At 42.9% G+C, this 22,112-nt stretch overlaps 1 protein-coding gene across 1 annotated transcript; it reads right to left on the bottom strand.

The window, feature by feature from the left end:
* Positions 1 to 1,887: 1,887 nt before the first annotated feature.
* Positions 1,888 to 20,605, bottom strand: spg21 (SPG21 abhydrolase domain containing, maspardin). The gene is made up of 9 exons (XM_080502192.1): positions 20,427 to 20,605; positions 20,238 to 20,300; positions 18,375 to 18,536; positions 15,725 to 15,805; positions 15,026 to 15,171; positions 14,843 to 14,951; positions 12,047 to 12,154; positions 11,818 to 11,958; positions 1,888 to 2,997 (listed from the first exon to the last, which is right to left on the bottom strand). The coding sequence occupies exons 2-9, from the start codon at positions 20,298 to 20,300 to the stop codon at positions 2,872 to 2,874; spliced, it is 936 nt and encodes a 311-aa protein (XP_080358318.1). The 5' UTR covers positions 20,427 to 20,605; the 3' UTR covers positions 1,888 to 2,871.
* Positions 20,606 to 22,112: the final 1,507 nt, after the last annotated feature.

Below are 22,112 nucleotides of genomic sequence, written 5' to 3'. Positions count from 1 at the left end.
ACGTCTTGTTGTAGATTCCCATTACAAATAAAACCAGTAAAATACACTCCTCTGCTCCTTGATACAAGTAATAACGGTGCTTCTGGTGTGTCTTGCTGGTGTCTTTCCACACTGAAGGTAGAACCTGCAGCTGTCCAGGTGGAAAAAACCCCCCAAAAAACCAAAACAGCTAGGAGCATTCTGCTTGTGGGCGGGTCAAAGGGAGGGGCTATCTGGATTGGGTTTGGCTAAAAACTTTGATGATGTCACCAATGGTTTGCTTTCCGATTGACTCGTTAGAGTGCACACTTTAGAAGAAATTAAACAAGCCAGAGAGAGACGACAGACTTTCTTCACTTCTGGAGTGACATCCCAGGTATGGGGACGATTATTACTGTAGGAAAACCTTTAGAAGGTCAATTTTGCATGATATGGGACCTTGAAGACAAACTGAATTCCACAGGAAGTTAATCTCAGAAACTTAATTCAAATCAAAACTGCCTCTACAGCAGAACAAACGCCACAATCATTAAATGTAGATCATTGGCATTTTGTTATTGACTGAATACTTGACTGAAGCCACCGCACGCTACTAGTGTTCAGTAGAGCATCTGAGAGTATAGTAGTGTGAGAGAGTACAGTCATGTGAGAGTATAGTAGTGTGTGAGAGTAGTCGTGTGAGAGTATAGTCGTGTGAGTATAGTCATGTGAGAGTATAGTAGTGTGTGAGAGTACAGTCGTGTGAGAGTATAGTCATGTGAGAGTATAGTAGTGTGTGAGAGTACAGTCGTGTGAGAGTATAGTCATGTGAGAGTATAGTAGTGTGTGAGAGTACAGTTGTGTGAGAGTATAATGTGTGAGAGTATAGTAGTGTGTGAGTACAGTCGTGTGCGAGTACAGTAGTGAGAGTATAGTTGTATGAGTATAGTAGTGTGAAAGTGTACAGTAGCAAGAGTATAGTAGTGTGACAGTATAATGTTGTGCAAGTACAGTCGTGCGAGAGTATAGTAATGCGAGTATAGTCGTGAGAGTATAGTAGTAAGTACAGTAGTGTGAATAGTCATGTCTGACAGTACAGTAGTGAGTATAATAGTGTAAGAATAATAGTGTGCGAGTACAGTAGAGTGTGAGTATAGTAGTGTGGGAGAGTATAGTAGTATATGAGTATAGTAGTCAGAGTATAACAGTATGTGAGAGTATAGTTGTGTGGGAGAGTATAGTAATGTTAGTATAGTCGTGAGAGTATAGTGGTGTGAGTACAGTAGTGTGAATAGTGAGAGTATAGTAGTGTGTGAGTAGTCATGTGTGACAGTACAGTAGTGTATCACAGTGTAAGAATAGTAGTGTATGAGTATAGTAGTCAGAGAGTATAGTAGTATGTGAGAGTATAGTAGTCAGAGTATAGTAGTATATGAGTATAGTAGTATGTGAGAGCATAGTAGTCAGAGTATAGTAGTATGTGAGAGTATAGTAGTATGTGAGAGTATAGTAGTATGTGAGAGTATAGTAGTATGTGAGAGTATAGTAGTCAGAGAGTATAGTAGTATGTGAGAGTATAGCAGTCAGAGTATAGTAGTATGTGAGAAAATAGTACGTGAGAGTAGTCAGAGAGTATAGTAGTATATGAGAGTATAGAAGTATATGAGAGTATAGAAGTATATGAGAGTATAGTAGTATGTGAGAGTATAGTAGTATATGAGAGTATAGTAGTATATGAGAGTATAGTAGTATGTGAGAGTATAGTAGTATGTGAGAGTATAGTAGTATGTGAGAGTATAGTAGTGGGAGCGAGGAGCGTAACAGGCACTGTGTAATGATTGAACAAAGAGAAAACAGGTTTACCATGTTGTGTGATGGAAAAAGTAACATTTCCTAAAACCTAGTAATTCTATTAATGAGTATGTTTTATTGAACCAAAGTACACAGACTTGTACTGCCTCTGACCCGGACTAAGACTCTTATGAAGAAGCTATGGCACAGACCTCCTGCTTCAAGGTGTTGGTCAGGTAAGTGAAGTAGGGAATACTCTCAGTGGGACTTTGGCTGGAAGCCGCTGGTGATCGTTCCTGTCAACACTTTAATCTTCTTGTAGTGCACAACATTTTATTACAACCCGGAATTTTCACAAATGTCATCTTACTAATTCACATCAATACTATGTTTTAACATGCTCATTATTCATTTGGATGTAAACATTTTGTTGAAGGTCTGTTGAGAGCAGAGGTGTTGACTGGAGCCTCGATTTTCCACAAACCTAGAATCTCTGTCCAGTTTGGCTGTACAGTGACAGTTTCACCACTCGGGACAAATGAAATGAGCCGACAGTGCAGCAGCTCCTTCCAATAAACTGGAAATCAAACCGATGTCGAATCCTCTTGCAGGAAGCTTGTTTTGCAGAACCGAACACAGTTTTAACCAGCACACTGTCCAGCCCTGAACATGGCGACACACTGCCTCACCAGGGACTTTCTTCATTGTGACACTAGACAGGAACCAACACACCTGCACACATAAATAGAAAAACAAAAACCATACTCCACAAAAAAACTGGAATAAAAAAATCTTGGTGAAGTACACAACAGCCTAAAGTCTACACATCAACATGAACACAGCTCAGGCAGTTTCAGTGCAAAAAGTCCTTCCACATAAGGCAACATGTCAAATGGTAATAAAGCAAACAGAAGCAAAGCACTTTTTTTGTGTCCTTTATCAAAATATTGCTTCATCTGTTGAATAAAAGTATTTTGTTTACTTGCTGATTGACAGATGAGCTCCATAAAAAAATCTGTAGCAGGGTCTGTGAAATCAGTTGGGAAGCAAGTTGGTGCTTGAAGGAGCCGCCCTGCAGGGCAGCAAGGCAGCAGGGCAGCAGGGCAGCAGGGCGGCAGCAGCTCAGGCTGTGTGTTCAGAGTCCTGGCCCAGGCTCAGGTCACCGTCCTGCACCTCCAGCTCCTCGGCACGCACCATGTCCGGACTGATGGCAGCATATCTGGTTCCGTGGAACTGACGCAGGTGAATCTGGACAGAAAACCAAGGAGCACTTCAAACCTCTGCATGTCGTTAATTCACAACTGGAGCTGTCGGGAGGAGGCTCGGCTGCATTCTAGTCTTTGCAAGTCAGTTCTCACACTTTATTTCGCAAAAGGTCCCTTTTGTAATTCGTACACCGCCGACAGTGCCCGGCACTAATACGGTCACTCTCATGGCCGCACTGACCACTCAGTGTGGCCACGACCTCCTCGCAAAAACTTCTAATTGTATTTCGAATGTTCTTTCTTATTATTATTCTTTTATCTTCGTCTTTTACGCTTTCGCTCATCAATGGACCCCTAAACACGCTCAAAAACTCACCAAATTTGGCAGTCTCATGAAGAATCGCATAGAGCCGGTGATCACGTAACAAAAATTCAAAGAAAGTCCAAAAATGGCTCTCTAGCGCCACCTAGAAAATTTAAATCGCCTGCCACGGTCCGTAGGAATGTTGTACAGAGATGCAAAGGATACGAAATTTGTTCGACTTGTTGAGACCTACAACTCACGCGCTCTAACTTTTGACCTAACTCCAACAGGAAGTCTGCTATTTGCCTTTCAAAGTAAGATTTTTACCCAAAAAAGGCCCTAAAAGGCCCAAACGGAAAATCTAACTACCGTATTTTCCGCACTATAAGGCACCTAAATACCTCAAATTTCCTCAAAAGCTGCCAGTGCGCCTTATAACCCGGTGCGCCTTATATATGGAAGATTTGCTCTACTGGAGACTGCTATTTGACAGCTGAACAACCAGAGGCTTTTATTTTGACAACTAACTTCACAACGACACTCCACACAACACCTTCATCACTCATGGTTGCACACCAACATTCTAACAAACCAAAATAAACTAGATGAAATAATTACTCCCTAAACTGGGGAACAAAAACACATAAACACAATCAACACAACACCAAGCCCAACAACAACCCATAATAACCTCCAACAACACAAAACATGAATTCCCATCATGCCTTGCATCCTGAGCTCCTCAGTGCAGCCGATAGCTGCAATGAATTATGGGAGTTTCTGTTTGTGGTGTTTTAAATGCAATTATTGGGGGTTCTATTTGGTTTGTGGTGTCGGTAATAATTGTGTTGTGTTGTGTTTTTGTTGCTTAGTTCATGTAGTTTAGTTTATTACCGGTAGTTGTAAGTTGTCAACCAGCAGTGAAGAAGGTTTTGTGTGTAGTGTCCTCCTGGCATAGGCTGCAGGTAGGACTATCAAAATAAAGTGTGTGCACCTCTCTGGGTGTTAGAATCAGTGGAAAATGTAACCTAATGGCTTTGAGCTATAAAGGTTGCTGACCACTGGTCTATTCCATGCGCCTTATAATGTGGTGCGCCTTATATATGAACAAAGTTGTAAATTATGTCAATCAATGTAGGTGTGCCTTATAATCCGGTGCCTTGTACTGCGGAAAATACGGTAGTTTGAGTTAAAACCCACAAGCAGCAAGTGAGCTCTGCAGGATGTCTCTCCTCATCCTGGAAACATGGATGCCAAAAGACTGAACTGTGACAAACTACTTTGGCGTCTCAGTACGTTCATCCAATCAGAAGACTCCTGCTGCTCTGGTACCAGGTAGACCTAGAGAGGAGAGTTTAGTCAGTCCTGATGGCGGGAGTGGAAAGTCTGGACAAGCATCAGCTTTTCCAAAGAAAGGAGAAACTTGCCGTTTGTTGACGTGACTCCCAGTCACTTGTTTGTGTGTAGGAAAATGAAGCTTTGTGAAACAGGCAGTGTGAGTGCAACGCCGCGGGACAGCTCAGAGGTGAGGCATGAGTGAGGACTCGCAGTGAATTCCATAAACCACATTGCAAAACAATACAATTCACTTTTTTTTTAACCATAAATGGAAAAACTCCTGTCTTTTTGTACTTTGTTTGCTTGGAATACATTTCATGCGGCAGCTTGGCCAATTAGCAATCGCAATGACTAAAGTGCACGTACCACAATGAATATGAAGATAAAAACAAATCTTAGTCCTTCGTGTTACGTTTTGGAAATTGCAACATCTCAAAGACATTTTAGAACAACACTCTCTTCCTGCTTTGAAATGACACAATGTGAAAAGTTTCTCACAACTTGAAGGGCTGTATTCATGCTTGTTGGATCAATAGAAACCTGGAAAACTAATATAACAAGAAGGCCGTTGCTGGGCTAATCCCCCGCCGGAGGGCTTTGTATTTTCTCACAAAGCAGCACACTTGGTACACTAGAGGGTGTTCCATGGGTCCTAGTAGATAATTATGTAGAATCTGAAAGGTCTTCTTCATAAGCTATGTCAAAATACGTCTCCAGAGCCCAAAAGGTGTTTTTATGCACTTAGTGACCCTGTGACCTGATATGCAAATGAGGTCATGGTCACCATGGTGCCCCTTCTCCCCAGGTGGAGTGTCCATGTGTGAAGTTTGGTGACTGTGGGCCCAGGAACTGCTGAGAAATGAGGAGAAATGTTTATATGAAAATACATGGGTTTTTTACGGAGCCCCTCTGGTGACATTGGTGAAAAAAAAATTCTTGCTTAATCACGTGGCCACGTGTTATTAAGGCGTGGGAACGAGATAAATAAGTCGTGGCCACGCGTTATTAAGGCGTGGGAACGAGATAAATAAGTCGTGGCCACGCGTTATTAAACTGCCGTCAAGTGAGCCGGGACTCAATTTTAACTGCGCTTTTATTAACGCCTTTACGGTAAAACACAGGTCAGCGTACGGCCGCAATGCTGACAGAAAGACAGATGGTCTGATTTCAAAATGCAATAAAACGGAATCCTTCATAGGTTTACACCCAATTTCACTTCAGTGCAATACTAGGCATACTCCTTTGTTACTACAAGAAATCTGAAAGAACATTACTCTATAAATTTGGAGAAAAGTACTCTTAAACTTGGATGTGTTGATCGAAAATGATGGTCTCATCTAATTTCAAACTGCAATAAAATGGAATCCTTAATAGGTTTATGCCTGATTCCACTTCAGGCAGTACTAGACATACTCCTTTACTACTACAAGCAGCATCAAAGAATATCACTGTAGGAATTTGGAGAAAAGTACTTTTAAACCTGGAACAAATTAATGAAGGCAAGACCATTATTTTTGACCAACAGATCCAAGTTTGACATTACTTTTCTCCAAATTTCTACAGTAATCTTCTTTGATCTTACTGGTACTGGTAAAGGACTATATCTAGTATTGCACTGAAGTGAAATCAGGCATAAACCTATGAAGAATCTTTTTTAATTGGAATTTGAAAACAGGTGTGAGAAATCATTATTTTCGTTAATTTGCTCCAAGTGTAAGAGCACTTTACTCCAAATCCCTACAGTAATGTTCTTCGATATTGCTTGCAGTAACAAAGGAGTATTTCTAGTATTGCCTTGAAGTGGAATCAGGCATAAACCTATGAAGGATTCCTTTTTATTGCATTTTGAAAACAGGCGAGAGATCATTATTTTCAACCAACAGATTCAAGTTTAAGAGTACTTTTCTCCAAATTCCTACAGTAATATTCTTTCATATTTCTTGTAGTAACAAAGGAGTATGCCTAGTATTGCACTGAAATGAAATTGGGTGTAAACCTATGAAGGATTCCGTTTTGGCGCAGGTAAAATTGAGTGCCAGCTCACTTGGCGGCAGTTTAATAACTTGTGGCCACGACTTATTTATCTCGTTCCCACGCCTTAATAACGCGTGGCCACGACTTATTTATCTCGTTCCCACGCCTCAATAACGCGTGGCCACGACTTATTTATCTCGTTCCCACGCCTTAATAACGTGTGGCCACGACTTATTTATCTCGTTCCCACGCCTTAATAACGCGTGGCCACGACTTATTTATCTCGTTCCCACGCCTTAATAACGCGTGGCCACGACTTATTTATCTCCTTCCCACGTCTTAATAACACGTGGCCACGACTTATTTATCTCGTTCCCACGCCTTAATAACACGTGGCCACGACTTATTTATCTCCTTCCCACGTCTTAATAACACGTGGCCACGACTTATTTATCTCGTTCCCACGCCTTAATAACGCGTGGCCACGACTTATTTATCTCGTTCCCACGCCTCAATAACGCGTGGCCACGACTTATTTATCTCGTTCCCACGCCTTAATAACACGTGGCCACGACTTATTTATCTCGTTCCCACGCCTTAATAACACGTGGCCACGACTTATTTATCTCCTTCCCACGTCTTAATAACACGTGGCCACGACTTATTTATCTCGTTCCCACGCCTTAATAACGCGTGGCCACGACTTATTTATCTCGTTCCCACGCCTCAATAACGCGTGGCCACGACTTATTTATCTCGTTCCCACGCCTTAATAACGTGTGGCCACGACTTATTTATCTCGTTCCCACGCCTTAATAACGCGTGGCCACGACTTATTTATCTCGTTCCCACGCCTTAATAACGCGTGGCCACGACTTATTTATCTCGTTCCCACGCCTTAATAACGCGTGGCCACGACTTATTTATCTCGTTCCCACGCCTTAATAACGCGTGGCCACGACTTATTTATCTCCTTCCCACGTCTTAATAACACGTGGCCACGACTTATTTATCTCGTTCCCACGCCTTAATAACACGTGGCCACGACTTATTTATCTCCTTCCCACGTCTTAATAACACGTGGCCACGACTTATTTATCTCGTTCCCACGCCTTAATAACGCGTGGCCACGACTTATTTATCTCCTTCCCACGTCTTAATAACACGTGGCCACGACTTATTTATCTCGTTCCCACGCCTTAATAACGCGTGGCCACGACTTATTTATCTCGTTCCCACGCCTTAATAACACGTGGCCACGACTTATTTATCTCGTTCCCACGCCTCAATAACGCGTGGCCACGACTTATTTATCTCGTTCCCACGCCTTAATAACGCGTGGCCACGACTTATTTATCTCGTTCCCACGCCTTAATAACGCGTGGCCACGACTTATTTATCTCGTTCCCACGCCTTAATAACGCGTGGCCACGGCTTATTTATCTCGTTCCCACGCCTCAATAACGCGTGGCCATGACTTATTTATCTCGTTCCCACGTCTTAATAACGCGTGGCCACGACTTATTTATCTCGTTCCCACGCCTTAATAACACGTGGCCACGACTTATTTATCTCGTTCCCACGCCTTAATAACACGTGGCCACGACTTATTTATCTCGTTCCCACGCCTCAATAACGCGTGGCCACGACTTATTTATCTCGTTCCCACGCCTTAATAACGCGTGGCCACGACTTATTTATCTCGTTCCCACGCCTTAATAACGCGTGGCCACGACTTATTTATCTCGTTCCCACGCCTTAATAACGCGTGGCCACGGCTTATTTATCTCGTTCCCACGCCTCAATAACGCGTGGCCATGACTTATTTATCTCGTTCCCACGTCTTAATAACGCGTGGCCACGACTTATTTATCTCGTTCCCACGCCTTAATAACGCGTGGCCACGACTTATTTATCTCGTTCCCACGCCTTAATAACGCGTGGCCACGCGTTATTAAGCAATCTTTTTTTTTCCGCCAATGTCACCAGAGGGTCTCCGAAATTTTGCAACCATGACGAGCAAACTTCAGACCCTACCGATCTTCAAGGTCAAGGTCAGGTCACTTGGTATGCTGGAGGGTGTCCCCAGAGTACTAGTAGGTGTGTATAACATTTCAGAGCCCTAGCTCAAAAACCTAGGCCTCCAGCCCAAAATGTGTTTTTAAGCACTTCGTGACCCTGTGACCTAGTTAATATGCAAATTAGGTCAAGGTCACCATAGTATCCCTTCCCCCTCTGAGATGTATCCACATGTGAAGTTTGGTCACTGTGGGCCCAGGGGTTGCCGAGATATAGGTAGAAACGTTCGAACGGACGTACGGACGTACGGAGACTGTTTCAAGATCCCCCTTCGGGGCCTATCGGCCACGGCGGGGGATAATAAATACTTTTATTACTGTGCAAGAGAACATTTATCTGGAGTTTGATGGAAAGCAATATTTGATTGCTGAATGAAATAAAACAATACCTATATTCAGAGGAAAACCCACCATTGAATCATATATGAGTAGCCTTTTAGAGCATGAAGTAATGAAAGAAAATACAAAATCTAATTACGATGTTGAGAGGGTTGAGTCATGGAGAGCGGTCACAACCCACGGCTCCGGCAGCAGATAAGGGTGAGCTATGTGGTGGAACCATGCTGACCAAGGTCCTTCACTTCTTCACCTCACTGCTTCAGACGGTGGCAATTATTCACTGAAGATTGAAAATCAGGATCTACCGTATTTTCCGCACTATAAGGCACCTAAATACCTCAAATTTTCTCCAAAGCTGCCAGTGCGCCTTATCACCCGGTGCGCCTTATATATGGAAGAATTGCGCTACTTGAGACTGCTATTTGACAGCTGAACACCCAGAAGCTTTTATTTTGACAACTCTAACTTTGCTACCGAAGCTTCAGAGCGGACGACACTCCACACAACACCTTCATCACTCATGGTTGCACACCAACATTCTAACAAACCAAAATAAACTAGATGAAATAATTACTCCCTAAACTGGGGAACAAAAACACATAAACACAATCAACACACACACAAGCCCAACAAAAATCCACAATAACCTCCAACAACACAAAATTTGTCGCTGCAAGGCATGATGGGACATCCTGAGCTCCTCAGTGCAGCCGATAGAAACTCCCATAATTCATTGCAGCTGTTTGTGGTGTTTTAAATGCAATTATTGGGGGTTATATTTGGTTTGTGGTGTCGGTAATAATTGTGTTGTGTTGTGTTTTTGTTGCTTAGTTCATGTAGTTTAGTTTATTACCGGTAGTTGTAAGTTGTCAACCAGCAGTGAAGAAGGTTTTGTGTGTAGTGTCCTCCTGGCATAGGCTGCAGGTAGGACTATCAAAATAAAGTGTGTGCACCTCTCTGGGTGTTAGAATCAGTGGAAAATGTAACCTAATGGCTTTGAGCTATAAAGGTTGCTGACCACTGGTCTATTCCATGCGCCTTATAGGGCGGTGTGCCTTATATATGAACAAAGTTGTAAATTATGTCAATTAATGTAGGTGCGCCTTATAATCTGGTGCGCCTTATAGGGCAGAAAATACGGTACAACAACTGAATGACATTGAAGCCACAAAAACCCTGACCTCCCGCATGAAATGATGCAGCGGCCAGCCAACGCCATCACTCCGTGTGACTGTGTCTCCGTGTGTCAACATTTGTGACGGTCTTGGTGTGTGTCAACGTTGTGATTGTGTCTCTGTGTGTGTGATTGCGTGTCAATGTGTCTCTGTGTGTGTGTGTGTGTGTGTGTGTGTGTGTGTGTGTGTGTGTGTGTGTGTGTGTGTGTGTGTGTGTGTGTGTGTGTGTGTGTGAGAAAGAATGTGTGACTGTCTGTTTGTAGTTGTGTCTGTATCTGCGCGTGACTGTCTCTGTGTGTGTGTGTGTGTGTGTGTGTGTGTCAACGTTTGTGATGGTGTGTGTCAGTGTTTCTCTGTATGTGACTGTCTGTGTTTGTGTGTGACGTGTGTCTGTCACACACACACACACACACACACACACACACACACACACACACACACACACACACACACACACACACACGTCACAACGATAAACTGTCCCAGAAATGATAATATTGCCGTTTTGATTCCATTTTTCCACTAACATAATAATAATGGTATAATAATGCAAGTACACCCTTTTAAAGATAAATACATTTTTATTTCTTAAGAATATTTAAAATTGGAATTGTATTATGAAAAAAGACATGTTAAATAATCAAAACAACCAAAAACAATAAATAAAGACCGTCGGTCTGTGTTAACAAAAATGCACTTGAATAAAGTGCAATGCACTTCTACAAATGTAGAAGTGATTGCACTTCAATCTATATTAAACAATAGACTTTATTTTACTTTATTTAATAGACATTAAGATATTTAACAGGCAAAACTGCCGATCCAGTTAGGACCTTTGTAAACAAAAAGTGCACTTGAATAAAAACCACACAACCAAAACCAATATATAAAATAAAAACAACCTCTTTTATCTTTAAAACCTAGCGCATGACAAATGATTGGGACTATTTTCAGGGAGTTTAGCGTGGAGGAGGACGCAGCTTCAGGGAGGTGTGAATCTCCTGCTACAGCGCGGAAGAGCCGCTCTTCATTGTTTTGATAACAGAGCTGTTCTCCTCAGCGAGCTGGCGTTTTAAAACAGTGGCAGCAGAGCGCCGCCTCGCTGCACAGCGGCTTTGCAAACATCCACATTGATGTGTTGCTTTACAGCGTTTTGACAGTAAAATATGTCCAAACAGCGACATGTTGTCATGAAAAGTTGGTTAGCCAAAGTGCTACTTCCCTGGCCTGATAGCTGGCTGCAAACTCTGGAATGGATTTCCTGACTCATTACTCCGCGTCTCATTGACACCCGCCTCCCTTCAGGAAATCCAGTCCACAGTTTGCAGCCAGTGAGCAGAGCAGCAGCAAACACTGTGGAGTCATTTCAGTAACAGTGAAGCAGACGCGGATTCATAGATTGGAAATTTCCGATCCGTGAACTACGTTGATATCGGAACTCGATCCCGGATTGGATCAGCCCCATCTCTAAAAAAACACCTAATGTTGAGCCCTGAACCCTCTCCGCTACTTGCTCACATGGAGTTGTGTGTGCGTGTGTGAGTGTGTGTCGGTGAACCTGCCTTCAGTCAACTGGGATCAGCTCAGAGACTGAGCGTGACAAAGAGGTGTAGAAGATTGGATGGATGTTTGTGAGTGCATGATAAGGCACATACCTGGATGTAGAGGTTGACTTCAGCACTCCTGCACAGGTAAGGGAAGTTTCCACCTGTTTTCAGATGGGCTCTTCTGGCATTTGGATACAGTTTGTACATCTCCTCCTTGGCCTCCAGTGACAGAGCGCTCCGATCAAACACCTCCAATCAAAAGGGAAATGTGTCAGGAATCAGTCCAGCACACTCCATCAGGTTCTGGATATTTAATCACAGTTGGATGAATACGTACATCTATGATGGTCACAGCAACATCTTTTATTTTGTGGGGCTCCACATAAGAGTTTTGACAGTTGAGTGTTAGCCGTGATGCCAACTCACTTTGGTTCAGACTCTCCAGCTGCAACACAGACAAAAATACAGTCACACAAAAACACTGAAGCACACACATCCAGACTCAGATCATTTACTCCAGACATGGCAGCTCTCTCATCATGAAGAGAAGCACAGGGGGACAAGCAGTGAGGTGAAAGCCACAGACGGGCAATGGGGCTGTTGAAAAACCAGGTTTGATTGAAAATAAAGACACATTTTCTCGCCAAAATAACATATCTCTATACCAGGGATGGGGAATCTCTGGCCCACGGGCTGGTTTAGCATGGCCCGAGAGGCAATCCACAAAAAAGTTATTTGGGAAAAAAATGATGTCAAATGCACAATTAAATGCCTTTCTGGGCTGGTGTCTGTCTTTCCGGAACACGATCAAGGTCTTGAACACGTCATCAGTGTAAACATCACACGTTATCCCGCCGTGTCTTCAGGGACTGACAGCATCAATGGAGCATGGCTGCTACAAAAACAAATGTTCATGCAGAGTGTCGCTCTTTCCAAGAAAAATGGATTTGCGATTTTTTCATTGTGAAAGTAAGAGGCCAAGCCGTGTGCCTGGTGTGTGGAGATGCACTGGCTGTGATGAAAAAGGCGAACATTGAGCACCATTATAGCACTAAACATGCTAAAGTGGAGGCCTGTCAAGGACAAGGGCGGGTGGATAACGTTGCAGCTCTACGACGGAGCTTGAGTGGCCAGCAAGCAGTCTTATGACAACAGCTTAGGACAACGTGACGCAGGCTAGCATCGTAGTGAGTGAGCTCATCGCTAAGAAGCTGGAACTTCAATCCGAAGGTGAATTTGTTAAGGAGCGCCTCGTCGCCACTGTGGAGCTGCTTGCAACTGAAAAAATTAAGTGTTTGCCTCCGAGAACCGTCTCAGATCAGATCACTGACATGGCACAAGACATTGAAAAATCATTGAAGCTGCAGGAGGTTTGCAGTTTTTCTCTTTGGCCTGTGATGAGACTACTGACATAAACACAGCTCAACGAGCCACTTTTGTGCGAGGGATTACTGCCAACTTTGAAATTGGAGAGGAACTGCTCTCATTGCAAGACATGTACGGGACTACTAAAGGTGAAGATCTGTTTGAACAAGTTGTTTTGGCCATGAACAAATTTGACCTGCAGTTCTACAAGCTGAGAGGCCTGGCGACAGACAGAGCTCCGGCTACAAGTGGCTGTGATTTGGCCTTTCAGACCTGAATCAAGCTCCAAAGTCTGAACCGAACAGCTACTCAGTTTTCTGTTTTCAAATGTGAAACCATTTGAAGGTAAACTAAAGCTGTGGATCATTCTGATCTTTCCAACTCTGCAAGAACAGAATCCAGCTGTGACATGTGAATATGCTGATGGATGTGAAAAAAACTCCTACAGATCTTTGGAGACAGGGTTCAGGTCTTGAAAACCAAACCAAAAGACCTGAGCATGTCGGCAGCTCCCTTCACTGAGGACCAGTGGATGTGCCAGACACTCTGCAGCTTGACGTGATTGAGGGGCAAAGCAACGACGAGCTCACGGCAGAAACAACGACCTCCCTCTGCTTGACTTCTCCAAACTGCAGTAATGTGTGGAGGATTTTCCACTTCTGAGGAGACATGCACTGAAGTTTGTATCGCTGTTTGGGACAACCTACCACTGTCAATAGTTTTTCTCAAAACTGACTCCAGCAAAGACTCGGCTCCGCTCAAGACTGACTGACCCCAACCTGGAAAACCAGCGGAGAGTTGCATCATCAGACGTCTAACCAAGGACAAGCAGATCCAGCCGTCGCGTTCGGTCACACAGATGTAAGAGTGATTCTGTTGCAAAGCAGAAGTTCCACTGGCAACAAGGGGATTCCTGGCGAAGCAGGGGGACACCTTTTTAGATAGGGACTGCTTATTTTCTTGATTAAATTTGAATGGCCTTTTAATGATCTTAGCCAATTTTGAGAACATTTAAGGACATTTTAGATTGTTAAGTTATTTGTAACTAGGGCCAGTGCTGTGTTCTCCTGTTTGGGTTTTCATTAAATATTTTCTGTCCAGACAATCATCAATGTCGTCTCACTCTTTTTAAAGCGCCGTCAGTGTTCCTGACAGAACACCACTAACCACTCCTTTGACAATAAGTAAGCTTCTTTTTTCCACCTGATTAACAATAGATAACCTTATAATGTACCTACAATTATTTTAGAGGATTCTGATGTGAAAATAAACAAATAGTGCCCTCTGAAATGTCATATCAGCTTCAAATCACTCAGAAAATGACAACTGAGCTGTTTTCAAACTGTTTTTAAAAGAAAACTTCCTGTTTTCACTCAATTGGCTAAAACATCTAAAACGTGACATAACAAATTAATGGTTATATTTAGGTTATTGCAGTTAAGTTCCCCCCGATGTTTCTATAACACAGTTCATGTCCTTAGAGCTTCAGACCCGTTTGCCAGGTCCCTGGTGGAGGATGCATATATCCAGTCTGAGAACATGTGAGTGTAGATCTAAGTCTGGTGATGCACAGCTCGTCTTACTTCACAGTACCTGGGGTGGGTTGGCTGGAGTAAACAGTAGAGGACAGCATAGTGATAGGAACAGGAAGAATGTTGCAGAAACGGCACTCAGTCAGTGAATGAACAAAGCCTCCTCCAGAGTCTGGTGCTGTAATGGAGGAGCGAGCAGGTCAACCCCCGATCACTCAATAAAGCAAATAACTTACTCGATCTACCATGAAGTCGATTGCATCTGCCATTTTAGGGTCCACGGGTCCTTTAGCAAAGTTCCCCAGCACTATCTTCTTCAGGAGGAAAGCTGGCATCATCCAGAAACTGCACCGACATGAATTTAAAAGAAGTGATGAATGGAATGCCCCTGAGAGCAGGACCAGTGACGTGAGCAGCACCTGTTTGAGGTCCACGTCTGGTTGAAGATGGAGGTGTCGCTGAACGAGTTGCAGAGAATCAGAGAGTGCACTCGAGGAGACTTGTGTGTAAACTCTGCAAACTTCTGAGCCAAGAAACCTCCCAGAGAGGCCCCGAACAGATGAACCTGAAGGTCAAAGGTCAAGGGACACCACATCATTTCACAGGCAGAAAGGACAAAGCAGTTTGCACTTGTTTTCCACTATGTGGTGAACAAGTAAAGTCGACTATATATGTGAGGAGTACGAGATGAAATGCTGGGTTATAGATAGCTTTATTTGTCATGGCACCAGGGAGTACAACGATACGTTAGTCAATAACACTTACCAGTTACCATTTGTTTAAGTAATTCTGGCATTAAGAAGCACTAAACTAAACCAATTGTACTTTACTAATCCCCTTGGGGAGATTGCTTTTCTGCATTGACCATCCTATTTCTAGGGTGCGGAGGTGCGGCCACATTATTGCTCCAGGGAGCTGACAGGGGTCAAAGGTTGTGCTCAGGGGCCTCAGTGGTGACCCGTCGTCCACAGTGGGGATCGAACCTGGAAATATCCCATCTGAAGTCCGCCTCTGTAACCTCCACTACACCACGAAGCCTCCGGCAGCTGGTCCCCGTGTTATGTCTGCTCACACCGACGCCTCCGGACTTTCACTGTATTCAGGAAATATGGACCTACTTTATCCAGCTGCAGGTGATCCAGAAGCTTCCTGAAGCCATCACAGAACTCCATGAGGTCCCAGTACACCGGATACTGCAGCTGTAAACCACAAGCAAAGGTTAAGAGGTAAGAAACCCCGACAGTATGATCGGTGTCTGGAAGGTAAAAGAATGAAGTAAGGTCGATGGTGAAGTTTGACCTGAAGTGTGCAACTGCAACTCAAAGGATGCTGGGTGACTGTTTTCCTAATTGTTTAAAACAATTATACTGAACAAAAATATAAACACAACACTTTTGTTGTTGTTCCCATTTTTCATGAGCTGAACTCAAAGATGCAAAACACTTTCTATATACACAAAAGACCTATTTCTCCCAAATACTGTTCACAAATGTGTCTAAATGTGTGTCAGTGAGCACTTCTCTGCCGAGATGATCCATCCCTCCTCACAGGTGTGGCTTAAGGTGGCCACAAGAAAAGGACAACCCAAAATGTGCAGTTTGATCAAGTGTTGCCAGTTACTTTAATAAACGAATCCGATTACTAGTTACTCCTTTATAAAGTAACTGAGTTCCTTCACCGATTACTCATTTTTAAAAGTCACTTTAAAAGTTTTTAAAACTCTGCTGATACATATTTAACCTTTGACCTTCATTCTTTGTTGTATTTATATCTGACTCATGATTTTCTCATCAGATTTTTACTATTACTGGTATGTATTTACCCAGAGATGTAGTTGTAGTCTGTTGTTGTATTCTGTATTTATTTATTTGCACTGCTTGCGCTATGTGACCTGAATTGCCCCCCTCCCAGACAAATAAAGTCTTTCATTGATTGATTGATTAATTTAAAAAGAGGAAGGCTTATGGCAATGTTTAGGTTTATTGATGACACTGTTGCAGCAACGTCCTCCAGCATGAGAGGTGGAGAATGTTCTGCTGCAACAACATCCTCACACAGCGACGCGCACACACACAGATATATATACATATATACACACACACGTATATACATATATACATACATACACATATTATTATACAGTATATAATTATAGCTTGTGAATATATACTCACACAAAATAGATCATAAGTATTGTGTAGCACACACACTGGGCATTAGCATACGAGCCTAAACCAAATACAGTGTGTGTAATACTGTGTAAAGCTTATAAGCTGCAACTTTCTCGGCATGTAATAACCAACTTTGGCTCTGAACCCAGTTTATTAAGAACAACTTTGGAATGAAGACGTGTTGGACCCCAAAGAGCCCTGATCTGAGTGAGTGTGAGGAAACAGAAGGATGTGAGCCAGGCTACACTTTTAGAATTGTGCCGAGTTCTCCAGATTAATTTGCATGAAATTAGCATTGAAGCTTGTTACTAGCTCATTTTGCCGTTCTGAAATATTTTGAAAAGAAAATGACAAATTATGAAAAAAGAAGAGTTGAACTAGAGTCCATATGTGGACTGTTCAAACATGAGCACATCTTGATGCAGTACGATCCCCGGGTGTGGACGTTGTCACTGGAGATGGGGCCGATCCGATCCAGTATCAGTATCGGGTTCCGATAAACATCATTCACAGATCCGAAATTTCAGATCCAACCTGCAGAGATTTCCGATCCATGAAGCCTCATCTGTGCTTTAATGTTACTGAAATGACTCCACAGTGTTTGCTGCTGCTCTGCTGGCGGGCTGCAAACTGTGGACTGGATTTCCTGAAGGGAGGCGGGTCTCAATGAGAAGTGGAGTAATGAGTCAGGAAATCCATTCCAGAGTTTGCAGCCCGCGATCAGGCTGGAGAAGCAGCACTGCCACTATCCAACTTTTCATGAAAACATGTCGCTGTTTGGACGTATTTTATGCTCAAAACATCGCAAAGCAACACAGCAACGTGGATGTTTTCAAAGCCGCTGTACAGCGAGGTGACGACGCTCACGTCATCATTTTAAAACGCCAGCTCACTGAGGAAAACGGCACCAACATCAAAACAATGAACAGCTCACTCCTCCTCCCTCGCAGGCGAATCACACCTCCTACTTCACTTTGTGCTGCATTAGAGCTGGAAACACTGCAGTTTGTACTGCGTTGCTAAATAAGTTCTCCAGGGATTAATAAAGTGATTGTGAGGTTTTAAAGATAGAACTAGTTTATTATGAGATGACATCACGCAGGCCCCAACATTGTCCAAATGGAACTAAAATACTTTGTACTGCTTCCTTTTCTGTCCTTATAATAACCTCAAGTTGTCTTTTGAGAGAAAACATGCAAACATTCCTACATTTCATACTTTACTGTAGAGAGGACTTTATTACAGCCTCATCAACAATAATGACAATAATGATATTAAAGCAAACAGCTCTGGTATCGGAACAATATCGGTACTAGCAGATGTCTGAATTGAGGGATTGGGATCGGATCAGAAGTGAATCTCTAGTTGTCACATTCTGACACATGAACAAGAGCTTGTGTTTTGGTCTGCTATGGTCTGTGGAGGCCGTCAGCAGCAAGGACCACGTCATCGTGGTGGGACTTCTCTCCTCAGGTTTCTCACATTTATCTTTCTCCTCAGTATATTTTGTCAAGACAGAGTGAAAAATGTGGTGATTTATTTGTCCTTCTTTTCATATTGCGCTTGCTGCAAGAAAAACTGTTGTCAGATATCTCACCGAGATGACTCTGTATCCCCAGCTCGTTAAAGCCAACACTTGCTGGAAGAAAACCTCAGCCGTCCCGCTGACTGGGGGAAGGAAGATGATGGGACACCTGATGCTCTTCGGACCAGCATCGTACAATGACCACACCTTACTGTCATCGTCGTCAACGATAATCTGAGGAAACAGGAGCACAGCAAAGTAAGTGGAACATTTCAGATGAACGTTTTTGTGTGCCTGCCACTCATTGTCAACTAGTAAACCCTCAATACAATAGAAATACCCTCAATAGCAGTAGAAAAGAAAAACAAGTTTATACAACCCTGGACTCCCTTTATAGACTTTATTGAGAATGTACCTCTCACTTAACAACACCAATAATACAATAACATCACTTGGAAGCCCACAGGCCTGGACTACAAACCTTGATGAACATATTCAGGTTTCCTGGGTTGACTTATCCACACACTTGCCATCGTGATAACCGTTCTGCTGATAACTCACTCGTTCAACTTCAACACATACAGCTATGTTCAAAATAATAGCAGTGTTTTTAAAAAAGTGAATAAAGCTCAAAATCCTTATAATATTTTTTATTTTCTTTCATTAGGAACGCTGCACATGGTATTGCACAACAAATCATGAAGAAAAAAGTATCAATATTTAATTACTTTACAGAACATGAAGGAAAAGGTGATATTTCTGTGTTCAAAAAAATAGCAGCGTCGGCATTTCTCATTACAAACTCAAATATTTACTAAATAAACTGAAAAAATATTAACATTTAGCAATCCTGACAATTAGTTAACTAATATTTCGTTGCATAACCCCTGTTTTTGATAACTGCTGCACGTCTGTGCTGCAAGGAGTCAACCAACCTCTGGCACCTCTGAGCAGGAACATTGGACAACCTTCCACCATTCCTCTGCATTTTGGGGTTTTGCCTCAGAAACAGCTAATTTTATGTCACACCACAAATTCCAAGAAATAGGGCGGTTGATGCCGAAACTCAGGGGTCACCTTGAGCAGAACAACAAGCTCTGAGAGAACCAGTTTAAAGCAGTTTGGAGTCAGAGAAGAGAATAATAACATCACCATAGTAACACAAACATCACTAGGAACTGACAAATATGAGTTTAGAGAAGTGTATGAAAAGGTAGAAATAAGAACTGCACGCTACAGCTGCGCCCTTCTTTGCTGCAAAGCCAGGGTGCATGCAAGGAAGAACGGACCAAGCTCGTATTCTGCAATCTCTGGTATATGCACTTCGTAATCTTTAGTTTGTGTGATCGTTAAATTCACTATTGAGGAAATCAACTCCGTTTCTGCCTCTCCCGGATCAACCAACACGCGGAATTCATGGGAACACAGGAACGAATTCCAACAGCAGCTAAGCCACATAAATGGTCAATGGAATTCACTCATATAGAGCTTTTCAACTGTGTCACAGTACCAACAGTTTACCTCCTTAATCACATTGACCCATTCACATACACATTCACACACTGTGGCTATGCAAGGTATCATCAGTCATACATACACACATCCATACATACATGGAGCAATTTGCAGTTCAGTGTCTTGTTCAAAGACACTTTGACATCTGGACAGGTCGACTGGGAACTGAACCTGCAACCTTCAGATTGGGAGATGACACAGTGGTCAAAGAATCATTTGACTAAAACAAACGATGAGACAGGTCCTTGGAGTAAAAGAGGGAGCTGCAGTATTTATATTATGATCATAACCATGCTTGGCTCACATCACTGTGTTAATCTATCGAAGCAGTGATACCAACGATCACAACTTTACTGGCCGGGACATCTAGAATGTCCACGAGCTGGACGAGACAGAACCAGACCCAGATCAGGTACTCACTCTCTTCAGTGGAACAGTACTTCTGAACCAGTTGTAATCGGGAGACACTCTTATCTCATCCATCTGTGAGAGAGAGAGAGAGAGAGAGAGAGGGATAGAAAGAGAGCGAGAGAGAGAGAGAGAGAGAGTCACATGATTGAGCACTCCTCCCTGCTGCTAGCGTTAGCGGCTAACAGGGCTCGCGCTCACCACAGACGTCCACCGGGTCTCCGGACGATCCGGGCTCGCGCTCACCACAGACGTTCACCGGGTCTCCGGACGTTACGGGCGAAGACTGAAGCTTCTGTGGCGCGTTAGTCACCGTGGAGGTGGTTGTTCTCCATACCGACGGGTTCTCTACCTACTGCGGCTGTCATGTGACTGCTGCTTCACTTCCGCACAGCCACAACACACACACACACGCGCGCGCGCGGTCCTCTTCTTCTTTTTGGTTTTACGGCAGTTTGCATCCATGTATGTTCCATTTGCGCCATCTGCTGGTTCTACTACTCTATGTCATTCCCACCGTTTCCATAATAACCCCGTTGCCTTTAGGAACCTGCTTCAATATTTCCTCCTTATGTATTTGGTAGTATTCAGAGAAGTATGGTCAACTCTTAGTCTAGTACCGTGGTTCTCAAACTTTTTACACCAAGTACCACCCCAGAAAATACTTGGCTCTCCAAGTACCACCATCATGACCAACACTATACAGTAGTGTAGTAGGCCTAAGAAGCATTCATCAAAAACAAGGCAGAGGTTTTATTCCTAAAGAAGTATATTTAATATTGCTAGCCATTGTAACATTTTACACAGTTTGAACAGTAACACTGCATTTAAATATAGGAAAATAAAAAGACTGTACTTAAATAATGATTCAATTAAATATATTGGACAGAAAAGTTAAATAAACATTGTACTTAAAAATATGAAAAAACAAACAAACAAAAAACAGTTCTTAAAGATTAAATAAAACTGTACTGTACTTGATTAAAACAAATCAAAACAGGCTGTCTGAACGTCACACAGTGCTGTATGGCTGCTTTCTGAAACAGAAACACACAGAGGAAGAACAATAAGACTAAGAATGAAACAAAAGTGAGGAAGAGCATCAAGAATAACAGCTGTAATTAAACATACCAACTATTGATGACAATTTACATGAGCTTAATGTGATGTGCGTGCCTCTGTGAACACAGTCCTGCAATGTCTGGGTCAATGGAGGTCAGCTTCAGTCTCAGGTTTGGCTCAGCATGCACCCTGCTTCTGTACTTTGTTTTTGTGACAAGTGAAGAGAAGCCTTTCTCGCACAGATAGGTTGCAAACGGAAGGAGAAAGTGCACGGCCTTATCAGAAAGCACGGGGTATTCACTGTACTGCTTCAGCCAAAAGTCCAACAAAGTGTGCTTTATGAAAGATTCCTTCAGTGTTTCATACAAGACGGCTCTAGTAAACTCTCCTGCTCAACAGCAGTTCAATCCATTGAGGCCATGTGAGAGGTGTCAATGTTGAAAGGGTTTCTCATCCAGCTGCTAACTTGAGCTTCAAGCATCACTGAGAAATCACTGTGGAACTGTTGTCTGAGTGATGCGAGGTGTGCAGCGATGTTCTCCCTGACTCCATCATCAAGCACCAGGTCATCATCAGACAGAAAACTCTCCAAAGCAGGGAAAGCTGAAACATCACCTGTCTTGACTTTGATTTCAAATAACTCCAACTTTTTCAGCAGTGCATTAATAATTTTGTCCTGCACATCAAAAACATTGATGGCGAGTCCCTGCAGTCCCAAATTCAGTTCATTTAAAGTGAACAAATGTCAGACATGAATGCCAGCTGACTGAGCTACACAACATCCTCAAAAATGTCTGACAAGGGGGAATTTGTGTCCTGCAAGAA

This window comes from Blennius ocellaris (assembly GCF_963422515.1).
Source record: "Blennius ocellaris genome assembly, chromosome: 1".
NCBI lineage: Eukaryota > Metazoa > Chordata > Actinopteri > Blenniiformes > Blenniidae > Blennius > Blennius ocellaris.
The sequence above is the reverse complement of the archived record's forward strand: the minus strand, read 5'-3'. Positions and strand labels throughout refer to the sequence as shown.

What these genes read in the sequence shown, in the direction of transcription:
- spg21 (XM_080502192.1), bottom strand. Translation starts at nt 20,300, where the DNA reads ATGGATGAGATAAGAGTGTCTCCCGATTACAACTGGTTCAGAAGTACT. An exon ending in GTACTGTTCCACTGAAGAGA is followed by an intron (nt 18,537 to 20,237) that starts GTGAGTACCTGA and finishes CTGTTTCCTCAG; the next exon opens with ATTATCGTTGACGACGATGA. An exon ending in TCGACTTCATGGTAGATCGA is followed by an intron (nt 12,155 to 14,842) that starts GTAAGTTATTTG and finishes TCTGTGTTGCAG; the next exon opens with CTGGAGAGTCTGAACCAAAG.